The 22,931-nt window shown below is 39.0% G+C and overlaps 1 protein-coding gene across 8 annotated transcripts in view; it reads right to left on the reverse strand.

Moving 5' to 3' along the window:
• The window catches only part of LOC140209923 (neuron navigator 1-like), a 672,220-nt gene that overhangs the window by 77,151 nt on the left and 572,138 nt on the right, over positions 1 to 22,931 (reverse strand). For all 8 annotated transcript variants that reach the window (XM_072278589.1, XM_072278590.1, XM_072278591.1 and 5 more), the window contains 6 exons: positions 19,429 to 19,481; positions 15,141 to 15,164; positions 14,735 to 14,812; positions 11,416 to 11,499; positions 9,791 to 9,902; positions 8,183 to 8,304 (listed from right to left, as the gene is read on the reverse strand). In XM_072278589.1, coding sequence (XP_072134690.1) covers positions 8,183 to 8,304; positions 9,791 to 9,902; positions 11,416 to 11,499; positions 14,735 to 14,812; positions 15,141 to 15,164; positions 19,429 to 19,481 — 473 coding nt within the window. The remainder of the gene's footprint in view (positions 1 to 8,182; positions 8,305 to 9,790; positions 9,903 to 11,415; positions 11,500 to 14,734; positions 14,813 to 15,140; positions 15,165 to 19,428; positions 19,482 to 22,931) is intronic.

The following is a 22,931-nucleotide window of genomic DNA, read 5'->3' on the forward strand; positions in this document are numbered from 1 at the left end:
GAAGTGGTGGATGTGGGTTTGATTTCAAAAACTTAAGAGAAGTTTGGATAAGTACGTAGATGGGAAGGGTATGGAGGATTATGGTCCAGGTGCAGGTTGATAGTACTAGGGAGAACAATAGTTTGGCATGGACTAGGTGAGCCAAAGGGCCTGTTTATCTGCATTAGTACCTTATGACTTTCTATGATCTTTTACATTTCTATCAAATCTCCTCAAACTCTTCCTTCATCCAATGAGAAAAAAAAATTCTCCATTTTAGTCTTGTAGTGAAAACCATTGTAATACATCCTTTCTGCACCCCTTCCAGGACCTTTACATCTTTCAGCAATGCAATGAGCACAAATGAATGGATTACTCCAATTATACTGTAGCCAGCACTTTTATGAATAAAGCATCTGCTTTATTAACTGCTCTTTCAGAATACCCCGTCACTTTCTAAGATTTAAGCACGTATAAACATTGGTCCTTTGCCCCAGGGGACTGTTGAGTATTATGAAACGTATTCAAGATTCTTCCCTTGTTCTTTCTGCTCACATCATTTTGCTTTTTTTGATGTTACATTTCATCAGCCTCTTCTCTGTCCTTCTACCAGATCATATGTCTATCAAAATCCTCACACCTTCATACATATTATAATTTACATATTACTATTTAACTATTTATGGTTCTATTACTATATTATTTATGGTGCAACTGTAACGAAAACCAATTTCCCCCAGGATCAATAAAGTATGACTATGACTATGACTATATCATTTATATACTTTAAGAAGAATATAGTAACCTTCAAAGAACAGTGCTATCCATTATTTTTTGACTATTGCCCCATCTTTTTAAAAAAACTGTTCACTATGACTTTCTGCTTTCTGTTTAGTATTTTGAGACTCACAGTTCCTACTATGTTTACTTCTCTGTAGAAGATGTTTGAATTCTCTTTTATGTTTACTGTTTATTTTCTCAAACTCTTTTTTTCCTCTTCCAGTTTATATTGGACTTTCTAAAAATCACCTCTTTTCATGTATGTTATCATCTTGATTCCTTTTTACTTTCTACTTCTTTGGCTATTTAAGGACCTTTGGCTGACCCGACCTTCCTCCACGAGTATGTACTTCTGACTATACCTGGATCATTTTCTCCATAAAGACTGCTCGTTTCTATACAGGCTTTTTACTGGTTAAGAATGTCTGACATTAATTCCCACACATACCACCCATAATAATATTAAGTTCAATAGTTTTACACACATACATACATTTGTACTTATAAAGGTATAGTGCCTACAGGAGGAAGAAACTGGAGGTCCATGAGTCAATCCTCCTTGGGGATCGGAGGTTGAGAGGATCAGTAACTTTAAAAGCCTTGGCATTACCACATCAGAGAATCTATCCTGGGATCAGCACATAAGTGCCAACACAAAACTTCTCTACTTTCTTAGAATTTGCATAGATTTAGCATGTCATCTAAAACTTAAAGACAAAATTCTATAGATGTATGGTGGAATGTGTTTGACTGCAGACTGCTGCAACGTTCATGGACAGGAACTTGGACTAGATTTTTTTTTGAGATTGTATTTTACTGATATCTTATACATGCTGTGTGTGCCCTGTGCTGTGTATGACTGTTAGTACTGTGTTTTACACCTTGGTCCTGGAGTAACACTGTCTCGTTTGGCTGTATTCATGGGTATTCATGTATGATTGAATGACAAACTTGAAATTGAACTTCAGAATATCCTGATTGATTGTATCATGGCCTGGTATGGAAACACCAATGCCCAGGAACTGAAAAGTCTATAAAACATGTTGAATACAGCGCAGTCCGTCACAGGAAAAGCTGTCCCCATCATTGAGCACATTTACAAGTAGCATCCACCTTCAAGGACCTCATCATCCAGGCCATGCTCTCTTCTCACTACCACCAACAGGCAGGAGGTACAGAAGACTTCAGTTCCACACCGTCAGGGTCAGGAGCAGTTATTATCCTTCAATAATCAGGCTCCTGAACCAGCGTGGATAACTTCACTCACCTCAATGCTGAACTGATTCCACTGCCAAGAGACTCATTTTCAAGGTCTGTACAACTCAATATTATTTATTTACTTTTTAAAATTTAATGTTTGCATGATTTGTCCTCTTTTTCACATTGGATGTTTGTCAGTCAATGCTAGGTATAGTGTTCCATAAATTCTAATGTATTTCTTTATTTTGCTGTGAATGCCTGCAAACAATGAATCTCAAGATAGTGCATGCAACATATGATAAATTTACTTTGAAATGGCAGAACTAGTTTCCTCTTTTTCACCACTTTTCATAATTGTACTTTCTTATCAGCCTTGCGTGCAGCAGATGCCATTCACTGTAATACTGTGGAGGTATTGGTTCCATATGAAGTGATTTTTGTGCATTTCTAACTTATAGACAAAATCAATTTATAGATGCCTGTAAAAATGGAGACCATTCATTACCTAGGGGTGGCCAATATTACAGGTTTGTCTACCAGTCTTCAAATCCAATTTACCCAGGCTAGATCTATTCTCATCTCACTGTTCTCATCCCATCTCCAAATATTGTGCTTAAGACTATAAGATATAGGAGCAGAGGTAGACCATTTGGTCCATCGAGTCTGCTCCACCATTCAATCATGGGCTGATCCAATTCTTCCAGTCATCCCCATTCTCCTGCCTTCGCCCCATACCCTTTGATGCCCTGGCCAATTAAGAATTCTGAATATTCTATATCCTTCTTAAATAGCTAAGAAGACACTTCAAAAACTCCTCTCTGCAGCTTGTATTTTCATTCTTCTAATCTATGGTAGAATAGTGGAAGCCACTGTTTTTCAGTTCCTGTACTAGTCTGCAATTTCCTTGGAAACCTGTTTCTCTGCATCATTCCCATTGTGTGACAAGCTACAGAGTACTCCCAGTGGTTTAATGTACCTATATTGTTTCGTAATTTTCCTAGACACCTGCTCACTAGAATCTTCTTCTTTATTAATATATTAATACTGCACATCCCAATCTCCTCACCTTCTTCCTTCGCTATCATTCCAGAACGCCTTTTACCCAGGATAACATATGCTTAGAAATTGGATTGAATATCCATATTCATCCATACTTTGTACATTCACGTAAGAGCCTCTTAAAAACTTCTATTATATTGCCTTCACTACCACTCCGGGCAGCACATTCCAGTCACCAATGCGACTTCCCCTGCACATCTTCATTGCCCTTATCCCCTTCTCACCTTGAAAGAATGCTCCTAAGTATTAAACTTTCAACCCGCAAATTACGCCCACAATGTACTTTATCCACATCCCTCATAATCTTATAAAGTTTTATCTGGTCTTCCCTTAGCCTCCACCCTGTTAAAGGATCTCTTTCTCAAACTCTCTTCTAATTCCTTACAATCAGCCCCTAGGACTCCTTATCGCTTTCTTCCCATGTAATTGAAACCAAGTAATTAATTCCCTTTCCTGCATGAGCAGAATATTCCTACCCTCTCAGTTATGCCCTTTACCCTGGTATCTGGGAGATCAGAGGGGGACTGATGGAAATTTTTCAAGACATCTGCCTGACACCCACCATGACTACCGCGTTTCTACACTTCACTGTTCACCCTACATAGGCCCTACCCCATGGTTCCAGACAGAGTAATCTATTTGTCAGCTCACCAAGGGACAGATTGCAGGGGGCCTGGTGAGGACTGTGAACGGGGAGATCCACGGATGAAGGCTTTTGGCCATGCACAAACAAGCATTTGGTGCAAAGGCATGACTGCAAAAAAGTATGGGTGCCATGTCAGGGTATACTGAGGAGCTCAGATCCAACCTTGAACAAGCTTGGAGTCCATGTCTAGGTCACCTTCAATATTTCCAATCATCGTGAGGTGCCAGTAGTTGAAAGCCATCCAGACTTTGGTTATTAAAGATTATGACATTCTGGTCTGTGATTTTAGGATGACTGAATTCCTAGGTTAGCAGCAAATGATGCGAATCTCTCACTTGCCAAATAGCCTGACAAATATTCATAGTCAGGATTTATTTCCAAATCTCAGTTTGAGCAGCTTGCTGAATAGATTGGATTAACTATCCAATGACTCCAGTGTGGTGCCTGGCTGCTGCTGGTGGTTTTTACCTCCATCTGCATCACACTGCAGGAATTTTCTCGTAAAAATCTAGCTTTTGGCAGTTTTAAGCTTTACCAATCTCACCAACTTCCCCGTACCTACCCTACCATTCCCATCACGTCTTCTTGACGTGATTATTCTTCCAACGTTCATCACTTTCACAAACACCGCTCCCACCTCTGTAATATTTTAAAATTTGACATTTTTTGCATAAAATTTACTCATCTTCAGTTATATTCAGGAAAAATGTTATGGGAGATACCCCATAAAGTATTTTTTTTAAATCACTTTTAATGAAAATGTGCAGGTTACAGTGATCACTTACGTAAAATAATTCACTAATTTTAGTAATGCATTAAGATTTTTGAAATTCAAACATTTTGTAGTCATTACCATCTCATACTTCATAGTACAAACATTCGTGTTTTCATCATTGACCTGTTCACTTGGTCTTAATCTAGCAACTTTTGTAACTGTGTACTCAACCAGATTGCAGGTACTGCTTTGGAAGTTCTAGAAAGTTGCAGGTTCAAAAAGCATTTGACAGGAAAGGAATCTAGTTCAAATATAATCAGTAAAATTTTCAAAATCAAATACTCATGACAGCCCTATTTATGAAATTATCTTAACCAGCAAACAGAGGGCAACACGTAGTTCGTCAGTGAAATATTCAATTCATTCTATTTACATTGATAACAACGAGTGAATTTTGTTCATATACATTGTTTGTATCTACCCTGAAATCACTTGTTGTGAAGTAGCATCACTTGAGATTTACTTTTAATATTTCAAAATGCAGAGTTAAATCAGTAATTTACAATCCCAACAAGTGACACTGGATAGTATAATAAAATTTTATAAATTAAAAGTTACAAAGCACAGACTACAATGAAACAACCAAACACAAATATCAAGAGTTAATAAATCATGAGGTCATGCATCACTGCTGAACTGCAAAAGTAGGGAAGAGTACTTTAAGGGTCTCAATGGGGCTGATGAATTCGGATGTCAGTGGATGACACTCATCCATACTGGATGCATAAATATGATTTCCTCACATGGTTTACATATTGAGAGCACTTACCTCATAAACCTGAAAAAAAGTTTAGTGTCAGCATGGGAGGAAAGACAAAGCAATACTTGTTACCTTTCCAGGTATCTTAGAAATTCAGCTATAGTTTTTTGGATAATGAAATAAATGTAAAGTCAATTGAAAAATGCTTACTCATTTATAATGGCTCTTTTTTCTGAAGAGTATTAATCATATCCTTTCTTAATATGCAGTGGTGAAACGGCTAATAGTGCACACTTTCTAAGTGGCAACTTTTCACGACTGGAGCACTCGATGTTTTCTATAACTCAAAAGTTTAACTCTGGTTTCAGGCAGATTATTGCAGTGATCAGTTCCTCTTCCTTTGATTCCAGTTCCCTACAGACACATGTGAGCATACTGTATGGTGGTTATGAACTCCAGGTTTCAGTTGCTGCTGAACCTCTGAGGGTGTTTTCAGAGCTGCATTGCCACCTGGGTTTCTCCTGCATGCCATGATTTGTTTCACATTGCTCATATCTACTGTTCTTTACCCTTAGATGATTCTGATGCAAGGTTTGTTTTCTGGTTTCCCAGTGTCTGTGACTATACATTATACAGTACGAGACAGTATTATAATAACTTCTGTCATATTAATCTATGAAATAAAATATGATCTAGTTCAGTTATGGATGCTACAAACTAAAATGTAAATTAGGACATTTTATTCTTGGCAATTACTGTTGTTTTTTGTCATTTTACATTATAGAAGCAATGGCGTTATTTTTGGGAAATCACGGCATGTCCACTGTAACATCAAGAAACCGATATAACATATAACTGCAAAGGGATATCAGTTTTCTTACTGTAGTGCTACATAATAGTCATAGTAAAGCATCAGCAACACAGCTTGGTATGGTAACTGCTCTGCCCAAGACAACAACAAAGTGCAGAGTTGCGCACATCGCTCAGTCCATTATGAAAACAAGCCTCCCCTCTACTGACCACCTGCACTTCCTGCTGTCCTGGGAAAGCAGACAATCTAATCAAAGATCTCTCCTGCCATGGTCATTCTCTCTTCTCCTACAATGCCCTCTCCACTGGACAAAAGCTTGAATATACCTACCACAGTTTCTACGACTCTGGAATGAACTCTACCTGCCCAATACTTTCTCTGTAATGGTAACTATCACACTACATCCTGCATTTTGTTATTGGCTTTCCGTTTATACTACCTTCATCTACTTCTGTTTTGGAATGATCTGCATGGATGGAACACAAACAAATTGTTTCATTGTGTCGTGATATGTGTGACAATAATAAACCAATTACTACATGAATATTTGAACTATATATAATTAATGTATTCCAATCCCATTCATAACAGAGATTTGTTCTAGAACTATTTAAGATTCTAGCTTTGTAGCAGGTAGTTGTCTTTAATAAATATAGTTACAAAATTTGTTTTGTCATATTATTGGATTGATTGATTTAAAGAGCATTTATTCCCAATCTTCTTATACTAATCGATACATTTTATACTAAAATAAACACCCATATTTAATCAGACTTATAGCCTTTAAGCAATAGCAACAAAATACTTGAATTAGAAAAAGCTCCTGCATGCTTAAAAGGCAGAAGAAAGGTACGTAAAGGATCTTAAAAAAAGTAATTGAAATATATTCATGTTCAACAGAAAGAAGAGAGTAAATGGCAAGGTTAATAAAGCACTCATGAAACATTAACCAAACAAATATAATTTAAAGTAAGCACAGATAAAATAATAGCTTTTAGATAACATTTTGCTTGAAGTGATTAGTTCAGTAATTTGGAATTCTGATGAGAGTATTGCTAATATCTTCATGTTGTCAGTTTTGTTTCCACATCATGGGTTCAAAATCAGTGGGCAGAATCCAGGAAGGTTTTGGATTGAAATGCTTCATTATACATGCTTTATTATGTAGCATTGGTATACTTAATTTAAAGAATAATGAATTATTAGCTAGCACTGTTTGATGATTAGCAGATCAGGGAGCTACATTTACATTTTGCACCAACATTCCCATTAATTTTGAAACTTAAGTTATTGACACTAACAAATAAGAATCCTCCTCTAAATTTTCCACCCGTAAGGTAGCAATGCCTGAAGAAATCATATCCAGTCCTCCAAAAACATAAAAATGAAACAGAATAAATGAGAGATCAATGCAGAGACAATATGGTTCAGAATGCTACATGCAGAGCACAAGTTAAAGGAAGATACAGTAACTTAAGGTGTTAGCTGAAACACAAAATGCCAAGGATATTTTGTGGGAATGATCCTGAAACTGACAGCCTCCATTGAGGAGAGCAAGTAAGATTATAATCCTGAGATTTTTTGATCATATGTCAGGCTTATGGTTTTATGTGAAGGGCATTGAAAATATAATTTCTTTCCTAAAGGTTGTTGATAGTGAAAGAATTAAAGTGATCTTCCAATCAGACATCATTGGTTGTATACTTAAAATATACTTAAGAAGTATATTGGTTGTAGAATCTGAGTGTTGCAGCAATTGTGGTTCTACCCCCAACCTAAATGTACTCTGAGTGCAATTGGGAGAGTGTGATTGGTAGGTTCTCTCTTCATTAACTCTTCTGTAGCTGTCACATTCTGAAAAATATGTAACCTATTTCCAACACGATTGTTTCCACTGCAAAATGATTTACCTTTGCAGCTTTGTTGGTCTTAATGGTGGGAACTTATAACCTGGTTCTACAGAACTAAAAATGGACAGAGGAATTTAGATACAAGAATTTGTTTCAAATGGAGGTGAAAATGCATAAAGACCCAATTACAACATAAAACAAAGGGTTTTACAGCAATATCACATTCAATTTGACAGATTTGTTTGACTGTGATAGATCTATTTTAAATCCTGATAGTTAAAATTCACCTCTGCAGTGAAACGAAAGTGTATCATTGAAGGTATCACAGGAAAAGCGCTGATTTACAACATTTGACTTTCATCAAGCTGAAAACATAACCTACCCAGCTTTTCTTCTTCTTCTTTTTGGCATCAGCATCCTTACCACTCCCAATGCTAGAATGGCTTGTAATGCTATTGAGACTGGAGATACTGTCCGATGAATTCTGCCTCTTTATACGTAATTCTGTTAAATAATACAATACAATTTCACAATATTATTCAGCCACTAGATGATACAACAGATTCTTACTATGATAAAGTTCTAATATTTCTCACTCATGCATAATCTTATGGTAAACTTTGGTAAATTCAGCGAAGTATTATATAGGTTATAAATACTTCAAAATACCCCCGCCTTGATATTAGCAAGCACACAATTAAACAGACAAAGACAATCAGGTAGGAAGAAAATTGTTAAATGCATTGTAAAGGTGTGTGCAATAACAATGACCTTTACGAATGGCAGACATGTAAACATTTGTGTACGCACTAATGGAACAAAAAAACATCAAATGGAAAACATGGTTCTTACATTAAGATTGGGAACTGCTCTCCCTTTATCAAAGAGCAATACCAAGGTTATAATCATGTAGGTGCAACTTTTTAAAAAAATCACCACTGGTACTCTAAGTAATGGAAATTGAAATCCAAACAGCAACAGGAAAAAGTTGATCTCATACTTTCAAGAATAAACATCATCTTTCCATTTTGAGGTTAAAAATCTTTGACAGATTGTAATCTCTAAACTTGGCATGTAAAATATCTAGAAAATTCTGAGGAAATATACTGTGTATATTGGAGCTTACAAGATATGTGTGTGGTATCTTGCAATGTCTCTTATAAATGCCATAATAGTTGTGAACTTCCCAGTGATTTACGGTCAATGTTCAGCTCTATTTCTCATATCTGTCCTATTTTAAAATGATGGTATTGTTTTTACACCTAGTGAATTTCAACCGCTTGCTTGAAAATGACATTTCTGCTGTCTTCTGCCTTTCAAGATGCTTGTTACTGAAAGCTGTTGGTTTCTTTGTTTCAGTCGCACTTCAGATTATTGATTTGTTTATAATTAGGCTGAAATTTGTCTTCATTCATGCACTGAACACATGGTTACAGAATACTTTGTTCTCCAGTATTCAAGACGGCACTGGTGGTATACAGTGACGTTTTATGGTAACTTCACTCACCCCAACACAGAACTGATTCCACAGCCTATGGAATCACTTTCAAAGACTCTACAACTCATGTTTTCAGTATTGTTTTCTGTCTATTTATTTATTATTTTGTTTTTATTTTTGCAAAATTTGTCATCTTTTGCACATTGGTTGTGTGTCTTTGTGTGTAGTTTTCATTGCGTGTTTCTTTGTATCTACTGTGAATGCCCCCAAGAAAATGAACTTCAGTGTTGAATATGGTGGCATATATATACACACACTTCAATAGTAAATTTACTTTGAACTTAGCTCTGAAACTTATTTGGTCTGGATATCAGGTAAATTGTTCAATTGTCACACAGTCATCAGAGTAATCTACTGTAAATAATACACATATGAGTAAGGGATGGATGAAACTAAAGAAATTTGAGTGTTCAAAGAACATTTGGCTAGCCACTGTTCAAAAGCTTCAGAACATCCATGATGCTATTTTTAAATTAAAAGAACAGGAGTTACCTTTGGGTGTTAAATCAGGATTGTTCAGGGCTCCCTGTATAACAGCTTGTGCTTCTGCATTCTTTTTGTGCAACATGTCAATGGTTTCTTTCAGGTCAAATAATTCTGAGTCCTGTTTTAAGACAAAAAATTTAAGCTCCAGACTTTATCTTTAGCAAAACACATCACTGTCAGCACCCCTGAGAACAGTATGAAAAGATCTACTTTAATAAAAGACCTAAAGTATAATAATTGTAAAAGTAACAAGTCTGAATAATGACACAATAACACAATTACTGTAAGAGAATGCAAATATAATATTCACAGGAACATTTTTCCTGTCAATGTGTCTCTTCCCACATCCCAACGACCTGTGGTTATTTGGTTAATTGAACTGTGGTCAGTTTGGACTCAGCGGGTCAAAGAGTCTATTCCCATAAGGTACAGGAACAGAATTAGGCCATCAAGTCTACACCACCATTTAACCATGGTCGATTTTGTTCTTTAACCCCATTCTCCAGCCTTCTCTCTGTAACCCTTAACTGCTGTACCAGTCAAGAACCAACCAATTTCTTCCCTAAGTACACCCAATGACTTGGTCTCCACCAAACTCTTTCTTTTTCCCTCCACAGATTTCACAAATTTACCATCCTCTGGTGAAGAAACTCACTGTGCTGTACATTTCCATAAAGGTAAACATTTTTTTGTGTTATTCGTCAAAGAATTATCCTTTGGATAAAGAAAATTAATACCTTATACCATCAATGGAATGTGTTTGCATCATCTAAACAAATACTTGTGTACATGGTAACAGATTAATAGAGGCACATTTTGGGTTTACTGTTGGACCCTGAACAATAAGCTGTCAAGCAAACTTTATTTACTTAAACATCTTATTGATTTCAAAACTGAAATGGTTATCCTAGATGATCGTAATCACTTTATATTATTTCTTCATCTAGAGGCAAGGGAAAGAGCTAATTTTAATCCTCGATTTCTTTTCTGCTGGTTATGTGACATCTCTCATTTCTGTCTAATACTGGGGATTAATACAGAAGCACAGGAATATTGGTCCGTAGATTAGAGCACATTCACCTATGTCAGGTTTGCAATCTGCAATCACACTGGAGATAGGAAACTTCCTGGTTGTCATTTTACTGAAGACGCTCACTTACTTCCTTCTCAAAAAAACTGCACTTCCCAATGGAGTTCTCTCTCTTCATACTAATATTAGAATATTGCTTCTCTATCATTAAAGCAATCTTCGCACAGTTTCCAGGATATTATCATTATTGTAATGAATCTTCTGCATTTTTCACCCTGATAAAGCAACAGCTCCTATTAGCTGCCATCTGCCAAGATGATAAAACAGATGGCAATTTTCCATTGACTTTTCTTTTTCTCCTCCTCAATTCTCTCCCACACATGATTAGTTATTGACTGTGATCAGAATGTACCTTAGTCATGTAGAACTTGACAATATGTGACAACTGTATGATTTGGTGTAGCATTTAGTTAGACTGAACTCAATGCTCTCTTATTGTTTCATTGTTCTCACCTTGGTAATTAATGCCCCAGACATAGAATTTATTGAGACCTGTTCTACAATTAGATTTTAGAATCGTTGACGTGTGGCTCTTACTGACCTTTTGTTCTGCTGTCATGGCAAGGCTCTGCAGACGAGATGTCATATTGGTCAAACTCTGCTCAAATGCAGCCACGAGATGAGCCTGAAAATTAGGACAGAAACTGTTAAGTGATGTAACATTTTTATTTTTACTTTGTCTATTTTTAAGGCCAGATCACAAAAGTCAGGAACATTTACACAACAATACATGTTCTTATTATAGCAGTATTCAGCTCAGCTCAAATTAATAATTTTTGTTAAAAAATGAGCTAAAATAATTTTGTACATTTTTTTGACCAAGGTCCTCTGATGGATTGCTTTTTATCACTGCTTTTAAATGAATATGTATTATGGCTAATGAAGTGACCTTCAGTTTCTAGTTAGTAAGAGATAAATAAATGGCAGGCTAAGAAACTAATAACTATCTTGTTAATGTTTTTAATAACAACTGAGGCTCACATTAAAGGAACTGAATAATTATTATATTGTAAAGGCGCTAAATGGTAAAATTAATTTGATGAACAAAGACAGTATGAACTGCAGATCAGCAGCTCACAAGTTTGATTACTGGTGTGCATTAATTTTGCTCATTGGTTTCAACATCCCTGGGATATCTAGTGGAATGTCACCAAAGGTGCTTAATTTTAACATTGAAGTGACTGTGCCTCAAGTAAGAACTGGAGTGGCTGGGGTCTGACTGGCCTCCATGATGCAAGAACACAAGGTTGGCAACAGTGCTTTAATATAAACACGAGAGATTTTGCAGGTGCTGGAAATCCAGAGTATCACATACGAAATGTTGAAGGAACAGAAGGCAGCATCTATGTAAATGAATAAATGGTCCACATTCTGGGCCGAGACCCTTCTTCAGGATTGGAAAGGAAAAGGAGAAAATGCCAGAATAAAAAGGTGGGGGGAGGGGAAGGAGAACAAATTAGAAGGTGATAGGTGAAGTCAGATGGGTGGGACAGGCAAAGGGCTGGAGAAGAAGGAATTTGATAGGAGAGGAGAGTGGACCATGGGAGAAAGAGAAGAAGGCAGAGCACCAGGGGGAGGTGACAGGCAGGTGAGGAGAAGAGATATGCCAATCGTGGGATTTTGGTGGTGCCAGACTAGCAGACTCTGGACTATCAGATGCTGTTCTATTTATGCTCCAACACACATTTGATTCTCTTTTTCTTTTAATTTCACACTCCAGAATAACGGTTTTTCCAGTGACCATAGGAAGTTCCAAGGAAGCACATAAGAAGAGGCTAGATAAATTTAAAGTGCTTCACACACGAGAGACTTAGATGCTGGAATCTGAAGGAAAAAGAAATGAGCAACTGGAGTGACTTGGATTAAGAGCTAGGCCGGGCATCTGAAGAGGGAAATAGACGGTTGATGTTTCAAGCTACTACAGGACCAGCTGACTTTAATGGGAGGGTAGGAACCAGACCCTGGTGAGGAACTCACAAAGAGAGGTACAGGGCTGGGCAACTATAAAGGAGCACGGCAGACAACCTTGTGAGCAAGATGCCAACCCATTGGGATTTCCAAGTAGTCGGAATGTAGGTTACAGGGATTTACTGCAGTACCTTATTTGTTGACTTAAAGAAGTTCGCAAGCTTAGTGGCTAGAGGCTGGCCATTAATTTACTTAGTGCCCCAGCAAGCAATAAAACTGAAAAAAAAAGTTATTTTCATTTTATCGTGTGAACTACCTTCAGTTGTAGGTCATATATTAAGATACTTGATAAAGGAATCAAATGAGGAAGAGTTAATGCTTTTTCATGAATGGCTATAAGGCCTTGTGTTTCCACTCTTCAGGCACTGAAGCATTGAGACCGTAAGCACCAACCATGCACAAGGCTAAAGCCTGGATGTCGATCTGCATCCCGTGTCTGTATAATGCATCTGATAATTTAACTCACTTTTAATCACAACATACTTAAATCATATCCTTTTCATGCTGGCTTTACATTGTTACATGATTGCCGTAGGTATTATATTGCTTTTGTTCATTTACCCCATTGGAGAATTGTGAATGATGCCTGTGGCCAGTTTTGTTAATAGTGGCACTTTGTCAGCTAGTGCATAGTTTATAGCATACTGTCCTCTTGGTCTAAAGGCATTACTCTGGCAACATCAACATTAAAGATTGTATTAAGTGTTTCACTAGGCTCAATACTATGTAAAATAAGGCCATTTGGCCCATCTGGTCTATACCAGTTCTCAACAGAGCCACCCCGTCAGTCCCAGTGACAAAATTCCCCACCACGTATTCTCTCCCAAACCCATCAGACTCTCCTTCGATTCACTTATCTGCATTAAAGGATAATTTACAGTAACCCATTAATCTACTGGCACATCTTTGGGATGTGGGATGAAGCAGAAGGCTTGACAAAGATATTGAAGGGGAAACATTCAAATTTCACAAACACACCAGTCAAGGATTGAACACAGGTCTCTGAGGCAGTGATGCAACAGCATTAAGTACTATGCTCCCATGCTACACACTCATAGAAGGTGTTGTTCAAAAGTGACCCTAAACGATGTGCCCTGCCTTAGAAGCACTACAGTATGAAAATAGGCCCTTTGGCCCATCTAGACCATCCCAAACTGTTATTCTACCTTGTCACATTGACCTGCACCTGGACCACAGTACTCCAGAATTATCCTGTCCACGTACTTCTCTCTAATGTTGAAAGCGAACTTGCTTCCACCACTTCCTGAGTTCCCCCAACTCACTTCATACTCGCAGCACGCTCTGAGTGAAGAAGTTCCTCCTTAGGTTCCCCTTAAATATTTCACCTTTCACCTTTATTTATGACCTCTAGTTTTAATTTCACCCAACCTAAGTGGAAAAAGCCTGCTTGCATTTACCTTATCTACAGCCCTCATAATTATGTACTATCTCTCCCTGATATGTAGAAAAGATTCCACGCTGCTGTTTTGGATCCAAAAAATTAATTAATAGTGTGTCCTCACTAATTTTAACAAGAAAAAAATCATCAAAGAAGGTCATCTGGTCATTGCCACATTCCTGTTTGTGGGAGATTCTTGTGCCAGAATTGGCTGCTGGTTTTCTCAAGTTACTGAGATAAATGCAGATGAAAAAAACTCCATTCCATGTGAAGCACTCCGGCTGCCTTGAGATAGAAAAATGCACTATGTATGTACAAGTCTAATTTTAAATCTTCAAAGGCCAGCTACTACTCAGAATATTCATTGCAGGACACTATTTCAAGAGCTTAGTCAATATGATGCTACTTATGACAGAAAACTAAAAACAGATGGATAGAAGAAGGTGTTGTTTTATGCCTAACACCATGATGGAAGTAAAAAGAAAAAACCTACATTTGTAGACAGTTGTGATGTAAGTGCAGAAACCTTGTCATGTGAAGATTCAAGTTCTCTACGTAGTTTCCGAATATGCTGTAACAAAGAATTCATTATTAATGCCACTTATTTACAGGGCTATAAATACAACATACCATGCAAGATTCTAAATGCAAGTTACCCTCTATTCACATGCACAAACAGAGCAAAAATTTATAAGTCTACTAATTTTGTTATTGATACAATGTCAGTGTTACAAATCTAAAATAACTTGTAGTTTACATTATCTTGGTACACCATATTATAAGTAGAAATGTATTAATTCGAGTGTAAACACACATTAAATCAATCATTTTAATTAACCAAGTGAATATATGTCACCTCTCCATATTAAACAAAGCAATAAATATTCAATTACTCATACCTCTCCTTGGACCTTGTCTTCACTCTGCAAAAAGTAACAAAAAGAAATCAATCCTATAAATTAATACAAAACACAGACTTCTAATGGTTGACGACTCCTTCCTAAATTGGTGTGAAAAATCAAGGACAAACTGAAAAAGAATACTCAATTCCTTTTTGATTTTCCAAGCCCATCCAGTAGGCGCTACAGGAGCCTCCGCTCCCGCACCAGCAGGCACAGGAAGAGCTTCTTTCCTGAGGCTGTGACACTGCTGAACTTCTCATCACAGCGCTAAGCAGTATTGCATCCGTATTGTACTGTTTCAGTACTTTTATATTTGTGTGCTGTAGCACTTTTTTTATTTGCAGTTATTTTGTAAATAACACTATCCTTTGCATTTCTGGTCAGATGCTAAATGCATTTCATTGACTTTGTATCTGTACTCGGCACAATGACAATAAAGTTGAATCTAATCTAATCTAATCTAAATGATCACTCAATGTCCATTGCAAGTGTAGTTAACATCCTTCATGTCCACGCATGAAATACTCCACAAAGACAGCAAAAGCTGATTTACTTTACCAGACTCTATGAAAGGCACCCCTCCTTTAGACTTATTGTCATTCTCTCTTTTCTTCACTGAAGTTCAAGTTTAACCGGCATTCAACCATACATGAATACAGCCAAACAAAACAGTGTTACTATGGGGACAACGTTGCAAAACACAGTACCTACAGTCACACACAGGGCAAGGTACATATAGCACATATACTGTAAGACATCAAGACAAAAAGATAAAGTTCAAGACCCTAAGTCCATAAATGTTGCAGCAGTCTACAGTTGAACACAATCCAGCTTGTCTTCTGCTGAGTGAACACCAGGGGGCAGCAGCACCTCCAGTGGAGTGCACTGACTCTGATGCCTCTCTCCTGGGCGGCTATAAACAGGCGACAACAGGGCATGAGGCCTTGTCCTCACTATGACCAAGGCCACGCAAATCCCCCACTGCCCGCCCATAAATCAGTGGATCAGACTTGCAGCTTTCTACACTGACACTGTCCAACACAGTCTTGTGATCACAAGCAACTAAGACAATAACTCCTGTTAGACTACACACTGCCTTCTCGCACTGACTCCTTCAGCACCTCTCTGAAGCAGGCAGAAGCACGATCCGCACCAAATTCAGCTTCTGCAGTTTCTCCATCAACCAGCAACTCGCTGATTGAGTAGATCTGCAGTACTTTAAGTTCTTAAAGTCCAGCTGGGTCTTTCGATCATAAAAAAATGTTTGTAAAAGAAAATAATTCCTCTGGTTGACCCCACAGAAGCTGCTGCGATCAAACACACTGCCATCTTATTAGAAACCTATGTTGATAATTTTTGCACGGTAATCCATTGCCATAATAAAGCCAAGGCCAAGAAGTCAAACTGTTCTTGCTCAGACTATGACAAGTATATGGAATTAAAGATTACCATTTTTTAAACCAATTCATGCCATGGTCTGATCCGTGAAGTCCGTATTCCGGTTCACGGTCCAGTCCATCGACCCTTGCTCCAGGTTTTCCTGTCTACCCTGTTTCTGTACTTGTTGAGCTCTAATTGAGGCAGCTGATGCTTGTTGGGGCTGGCTGCATAAATACCTTCAGAGACCAGGGCGTGGTTGCTGGATTGCTCTTGTCCTTACTCCTTGTATCCCTTCCTCTGCCTTCTGTTTCCTCGCTTGAAGCCTTGCCGGTAACTCTCGCCTTGCCTGAAGTTCTCGTTTCACCTTGCATTGCCTGAAGCCTTGCCTTGTCTTGCCGGTAACTCTCGCCTCACCTGAAGTTCTCGTTTGGCCTTGCAATGCCTGAAGCCCTGCCTTGACTTGGCGGTAACTCTCGCCTCACCTGAAGTTCTGTCTTGCCTTGCATTGCCTGAAGCCTTGCCTTGTCCCGCTGTCTTGTCCTGGAGCCACCCCGTACCTAGCTCCCTTCCTGTCCCTTGCCTCCGTCGGGTAAGCCAGGCCATCTTGCTGTTACCTGCGGTTGGTTCTGTCCCTCCTGTCCCTTGCCTCCATCAGGTAAGCCAGGTTGTCTTGTCGTTACCTGCAGTTGGTTCTGTCCCTTCCTGTCCCTTGCCTCTGTCGGGTAAGCCAGGCCGTATTGCCGATACCTACAGTTGGTTCTGTCCCTTCCTGTCCCTTGCCTCCGTCGGGTGGAGTACAGCGCCCTGCCCAAAAGCAGCCTCTAGCCTCCTGCCAAGCCTTGTCTCTAGCCTCTAGCACCAAGCCTGAAGACTCCAGCCTCCTGCCAAGCCTCACCTCGTCTCTAGCCTCCTGCCAAGCCTCGCCTCGTCTCTAGCCTCCAGCCTCCTGCCAAGCCTTGTCTCTAGCCTCTAGCCTCAAGCCTGAAGACTCCAGCCTCCTGCCAAGCCTTGTCTCTAGCCCCTAGCCTCAACCCTGAAGACTCCAGCCTCCTGCCAAGCCTCACCTCAAGTCTCTAGTCTCAAGCCTGAAGACTCCAGCCTCCTGCCAAGGCTCGCCTCAAGTCTCTAGCCTCAAGCCTGAAGACTCCAGCCTCGTCCTGCCTGCCAGCCAAGCCTCGTCCTTGCCTAGTTCTGGGGTCTGAGCCAGAGGCAAGACCCTGGTACTGGGTCCTTGTCCAGTCTCTGGCTCGGAGTCCAAGCCCGGGCTCCTAGCTCTCTTGTCCAGTCCTGTTCCGGGTTCCCGGTTTTCGTGTCCATGTCCTTGCCCTCACCCTGTATCCTAGTCCTGTCCCTAGTACTTCAGTGTCTGTGTCTTGCACTTGGGTCCGTTCCCAGCCACCACCCTATGACAATTCAAGGCATCACAGAGTGCATTCAAACAGAATCAAACACTTAGTTACTTCAGGGTAAATAAATTTAGTTATTTTTCTTCCTCCAGATTTACCAATGTTTCATTTCCTAGAATTAAAAATAAACATCCTTTTCATACAAGTAATATATTGCAAAAGAGGAATGCACCATTTTGTGGTTTAGTAAATTCTTCTTTGCTGGTAGGAAAGTAGCTTGCAGTATGGCAAAGTGAATGGTGTCCACTCTCTGAATTGCTAAACTGGAGTGCCTTACCGCTGGAAGTCACAATTGCAGAGAGCAGCAATGTAGTCAGGAATATTCTACACCTCCGAATCTCAGGTAATTGGCTCAGAATAAAACTATTCTGCCTAGCATTACTGTTTGTTCCTTCAAGAAGAATTTCTACACCATTTGCATTGTCCTCACCCACTGCCTCAGTTTTCTTGATTTATCTCCTTATCTGAGAGGAAGTACAATGCAAATGTGATGGTTATCCTTCAGACAGTTGCAGTTAAGGAGAGATTTGCTGGAGATGGTCATAATTATGAGTTCTTGTGCTGGATAAATTAGGCAGTGCAAAGTTGCCTCTAGCGACACAACTAGAATGTAAAATTTACGAACTACCTGGAAGGAGGGGTGTGGATAATGAAACCCAAATTCAAGAATAACTCAAAAACCTATTGGAAAAGTAGTTCAAAAGGAGAAAATTAGGGAGTTTTAGGAATACCTTTATTTACTTACAACTCTATAATGAAAGGCAGTTTGGCGATTGAGTATTACTCCTGAAAATCATCTTAGTGGCCATTCTACAGTGTGACTGAAACTTAACTAAATCAGCTAATTTATACATAATTAACCTCTATTTCCCCTGCTTTTAATGGGACAGGCTGCTGTAGCTTCTCTTGCCTCTGCTCTTTAAATAGGTTTTGCTTTCTGAGTATTTTTTTCTGCTCATTTCTGTGATCCAATTCTGGCTGGCGCAGTGTTGTCAACAGCTGCCATGTCTGGGATATCTTTGCAAGTTTTAGAACAGACACACTGAATGGAATGGCTTCCAGTGTTGTATGAACCCTAATAACTTTAACCATTAATATCAAAGTACGTTACTTTTATTTTCAGAGAGAAAACTCATCCAGAAAATCTAAGTGATGTGTGCACTGGTAAGTATTGCTGCTGAAATCTTGTCGCTACAATAAGTAATTGATCTGGCTTTAGACGGAAGGCAGAGCGATTAAGAATATGGATTTTGTGGAGAATAACGTACCTTCCATGAAATAACTCTACTCTTCAGCACTTTCATTGTACATTAAAAAGGATATCGATTAGGAAGAACACTAAACATAAAAGTGCAATCTATTCTCAAATACACATTAACAAAATATCATCTGAAACATGCCACTGTAATATAAATCCATCAATATATTCAAAGCCTGAAATTTAAAACTACCATTAAAATACGATCCTCAAAGTTTATAAAAATGAAAACACGGCTTACCATGGAATGAACCGATGATGTGGTGGATGCAAGTGAAAGCACCGAGCCATGAACTGTAAAACAGTTTTTCAAATTAAAGCAAGCAATTTTCTGATTATTACATTAAAATGCATTTATGCTCTCAAAACGGAAACATCTGCCAATAAATTAATTCCTGATTTCTGCATCAGTGTCAATCACTGTACATTGCTCTTCTCAGAGGATTGTAAGGGGAGTTACCCTGGGCATTGAACACTCCTTGCACTGTTTGACCTTACTATTGCTGCCCTTATCTACAAGATCTGCAAGATAAGCACTTACCTACGCACATTCCCTCGGTACTACTCCCCCAAGAGCACACCAACCGTCACACTCCCACCCCCATGTGGATCTGAATCCCAGCCTCGACAAGATCATTATATAGAATGCTCACCTTATCCCCAGGTAAGAGTGCCTGGTCTTTTCTTCCTGATTCTCCAAGGAAGAAAGTTGGTTCCCCTACCCATCATAATCACAGACCTAAAGGACCCTTCATCCAGTCTCCTGTGTATAGCCTCAGGGGAGTGATGGGGCTGCATATCTTTTGGTTGAAAACCAAAATCAAAATGACAATATACACCTTTCTAGTACATCCTTTAGCGAGTCCTGGAATTAGTTTGCATGGTTGTTTTAGGTGATGCTGTTCTCTGAATAATACTCAGGTGCCTCCTGACTTCAAGTAATTACCTGTACTGGATCTCTTACATCTATCTACCTGACCAGGAAGAAATACACCCTATCTAAAATCTTAGTTGAATATTGGCACCACATATGTCAGGGTACTTCCTCCAGTGCAGTAAGATACAAGTTTACTGGTTTAACAGTAACTCGTCACCAAAACTTCCATCAAAATCAGTCCTGGAAAGTTCTGCTGAAACACTTTACCAATTTCTTCTGCCCTTCGTGTTGATCAGCTTGAATCAAGTCATTTCTAGTATTCATCGTTTCGCTAGACTTTCTCAGCATCTTCCCAATCAAATCTTGTTATTATGCTCAAAAGGTAACTTTCTACCTTCTAAACTCAACCAATACCATCAGGTTTATACAACATGCACTGAAAAATTTGATGTTTTCAGTCTAGTTTCAATCTGGTGAGTCCACATTAGTCCCTTTACAAGGTCAACACATATTTTCTAAGCTTCAGAGCCCAAAGCAGAGCATGGTACTTCTGACAGAGCCTGACACACATATACAGAACAAGAACTTTCACTTTCAGTAATATTTCTAATAAATAACTTATTCCATAATACAAATTCCAAATCAAATTCATATTTGCCTTTTAGCAACATCATTTGGGGTCCAATATCCATCACTGCATTAGTGTGTTTGTTGCTAGCAAACACATCACTTTAATGTTACTGAGGGGAAGGAAAAGTAGCTACACGTTTAATTGCCGTGGCTCTTCTATTTTTGCAGTCTCTCAGAGTGACAATGACTTGTTTCTGTTTTGTTTTCGTCGGTTCTTAGCTGGCTAATGAGGTTGCTGTGAGGTGCCCTGGCACTTCCACTGATGGGGTATAACCGGTTGGTATTTGGTAAGGTGGGTCGCTCCCTTCCGCTGCTTACACAAGGCTTCTGACATCATCAGACCTGAGGTACTTATCACCAAAATGAAGATTCTCCATCTCTGCTTTGAGCAGTCCTAGGCTAGACTTTTCCAGGGGTCTGTGCGGACGGTGCATTGCTCTAAGGCGGGTAGAAGCATATTCTTGAATCTTTTTCTCTGTCTGCCTACTAATCTTTCTCCTCCATCATGACAATTTGGAATGGAGTACCTAGTTTGAATATTAGATGTCAGGTATGTGAATGACATAATCTGTCTGAACTGAGTGTAAAGAGAAAATTAAATATCAGGTTTTCAGAATCAAAATTATAAATTAGTATACTACAATGTGAGTATATATTACAGGAGTATGGGAACCAGAGTGCCAGAGCAGATAGTGGAAAGTTTGGGAAGACAGATGTTGCTAAGATCTCAGGCATTGTCAGGAGGCAAAAGGTTGAGCACATTGTTCTGATGTTATGAGTTGCATATATTTCAATGCAAGAAGTGTAGTACACAGATGAGCTCATGGCACGGATCAACATGTGGAATAATGATATTGTATCCATTAATGAGACTTGGTTGCAGGAGGGGCAGGACTGGCAGCTCAGTATTCCGGGGCTCTGTTGTTTTAGAGATGATAGAGTGGGAGGGATTAAAGGGGGAGGCGGCAGTATTACTAGTCAGGTAAAATGTCACAGCAGTGCTCAGTCAGAACAGATGGGAAAACTTGTCTAGTGAGGCTTAATTGTGGAATAGAGGAATAAGAAAGATATGACCACATTAATGGGATTATATTATAGACCATGTAGCAACCTTCAGGATTTAGAAGAACAAATTTGTAGAGAGATCGCAGACTGCTGCAAGAAACATAAGCTTGTCGTGGTAGATGATTTTAACTTTCCACAAATTGACTGGGACTCCCATTACTGTAAAAGGACTATATGGGATAGAGTTCATCAAATGTGTTCAAGAAAAGTTTCCTTTGTCGGTACATAGACATATTTGTTTGAATGAGGGAATGAGACAGAGCAGGTGACAGGAGTTTGTGTAGGAGAACACTTTGGATCTAGTGATCATAATGCCATTAGTTTCAAGGTAATGATGGAAAAGGATAGGTCTGGTCCTCAGGATGAGATTCTAAGCTGGAGAAAGGTCAATTCTGATGGTATCAAAAATGATCCGGCAAGTGTGGATTGAGACAGCTTCTGGGAAAGGTGCACTTGGTAAGTGGGAGGCCTTCAAAAGTGAAATGTTGAGAGGACAAGGCTTGTATGTGCCTGTCAGAATAAAAGGTAAGGATAACAGGTTTAGGAAACCTTGGTTTTCGAGAGATACTGAGGCGCTGATTAAAAAAAAACAGGAGATGCATAGCAGGTAGGAACAAATGAGATACTTGAGGAGTATAAGAAATGCTAGAGAGCACTTATGAAAGAAATCAGAAGAAGGCATGAGGATGCTCTAGCAAACAAGGTGAAGGGAGAATCTGAAGGACTTCTACTGATACGTTAAGAGCAAAAGGATTCAAGGGACAATGTTGCTCCTCTGCTAGATCAGTATGGCAACCTATGCATAGAGCCAAGGGAGGTGAGAAAGATCGTAAATGGATTTCTTAGATCCGTATTTACTTGCGAAATGGACACAGAATTTACAGAAATGAGGCAAAGCAGCAGCGAGGCCATAGACCCTATACAGATTACAGACAAGGAGGTCTTCGCAGTCTTGACGCAAATCAGGGTAGGTAAATCCCCAGGCTTGACAGGGTATTCCTTTGGAGCCTGTTGGAGACAAGTGCAGAAATTGCAGCGGCCAAAGCAAAGATATTTAAATCATCCTTAGCAGCAGGTGAGGGACCAGAGGACTGGAAGAGACCTAATGTTGTTCTGCTGTTTCGGAAAGGCTGAAAGAATAAACTAGAAAATTATAGGTCAGTGAGCTGGAC

This window comes from Mobula birostris, chromosome 14 (assembly GCF_030028105.1).
Source record: "Mobula birostris isolate sMobBir1 chromosome 14, sMobBir1.hap1, whole genome shotgun sequence".
Taxonomy (NCBI): domain Eukaryota; kingdom Metazoa; phylum Chordata; class Chondrichthyes; order Myliobatiformes; family Myliobatidae; genus Mobula; species Mobula birostris.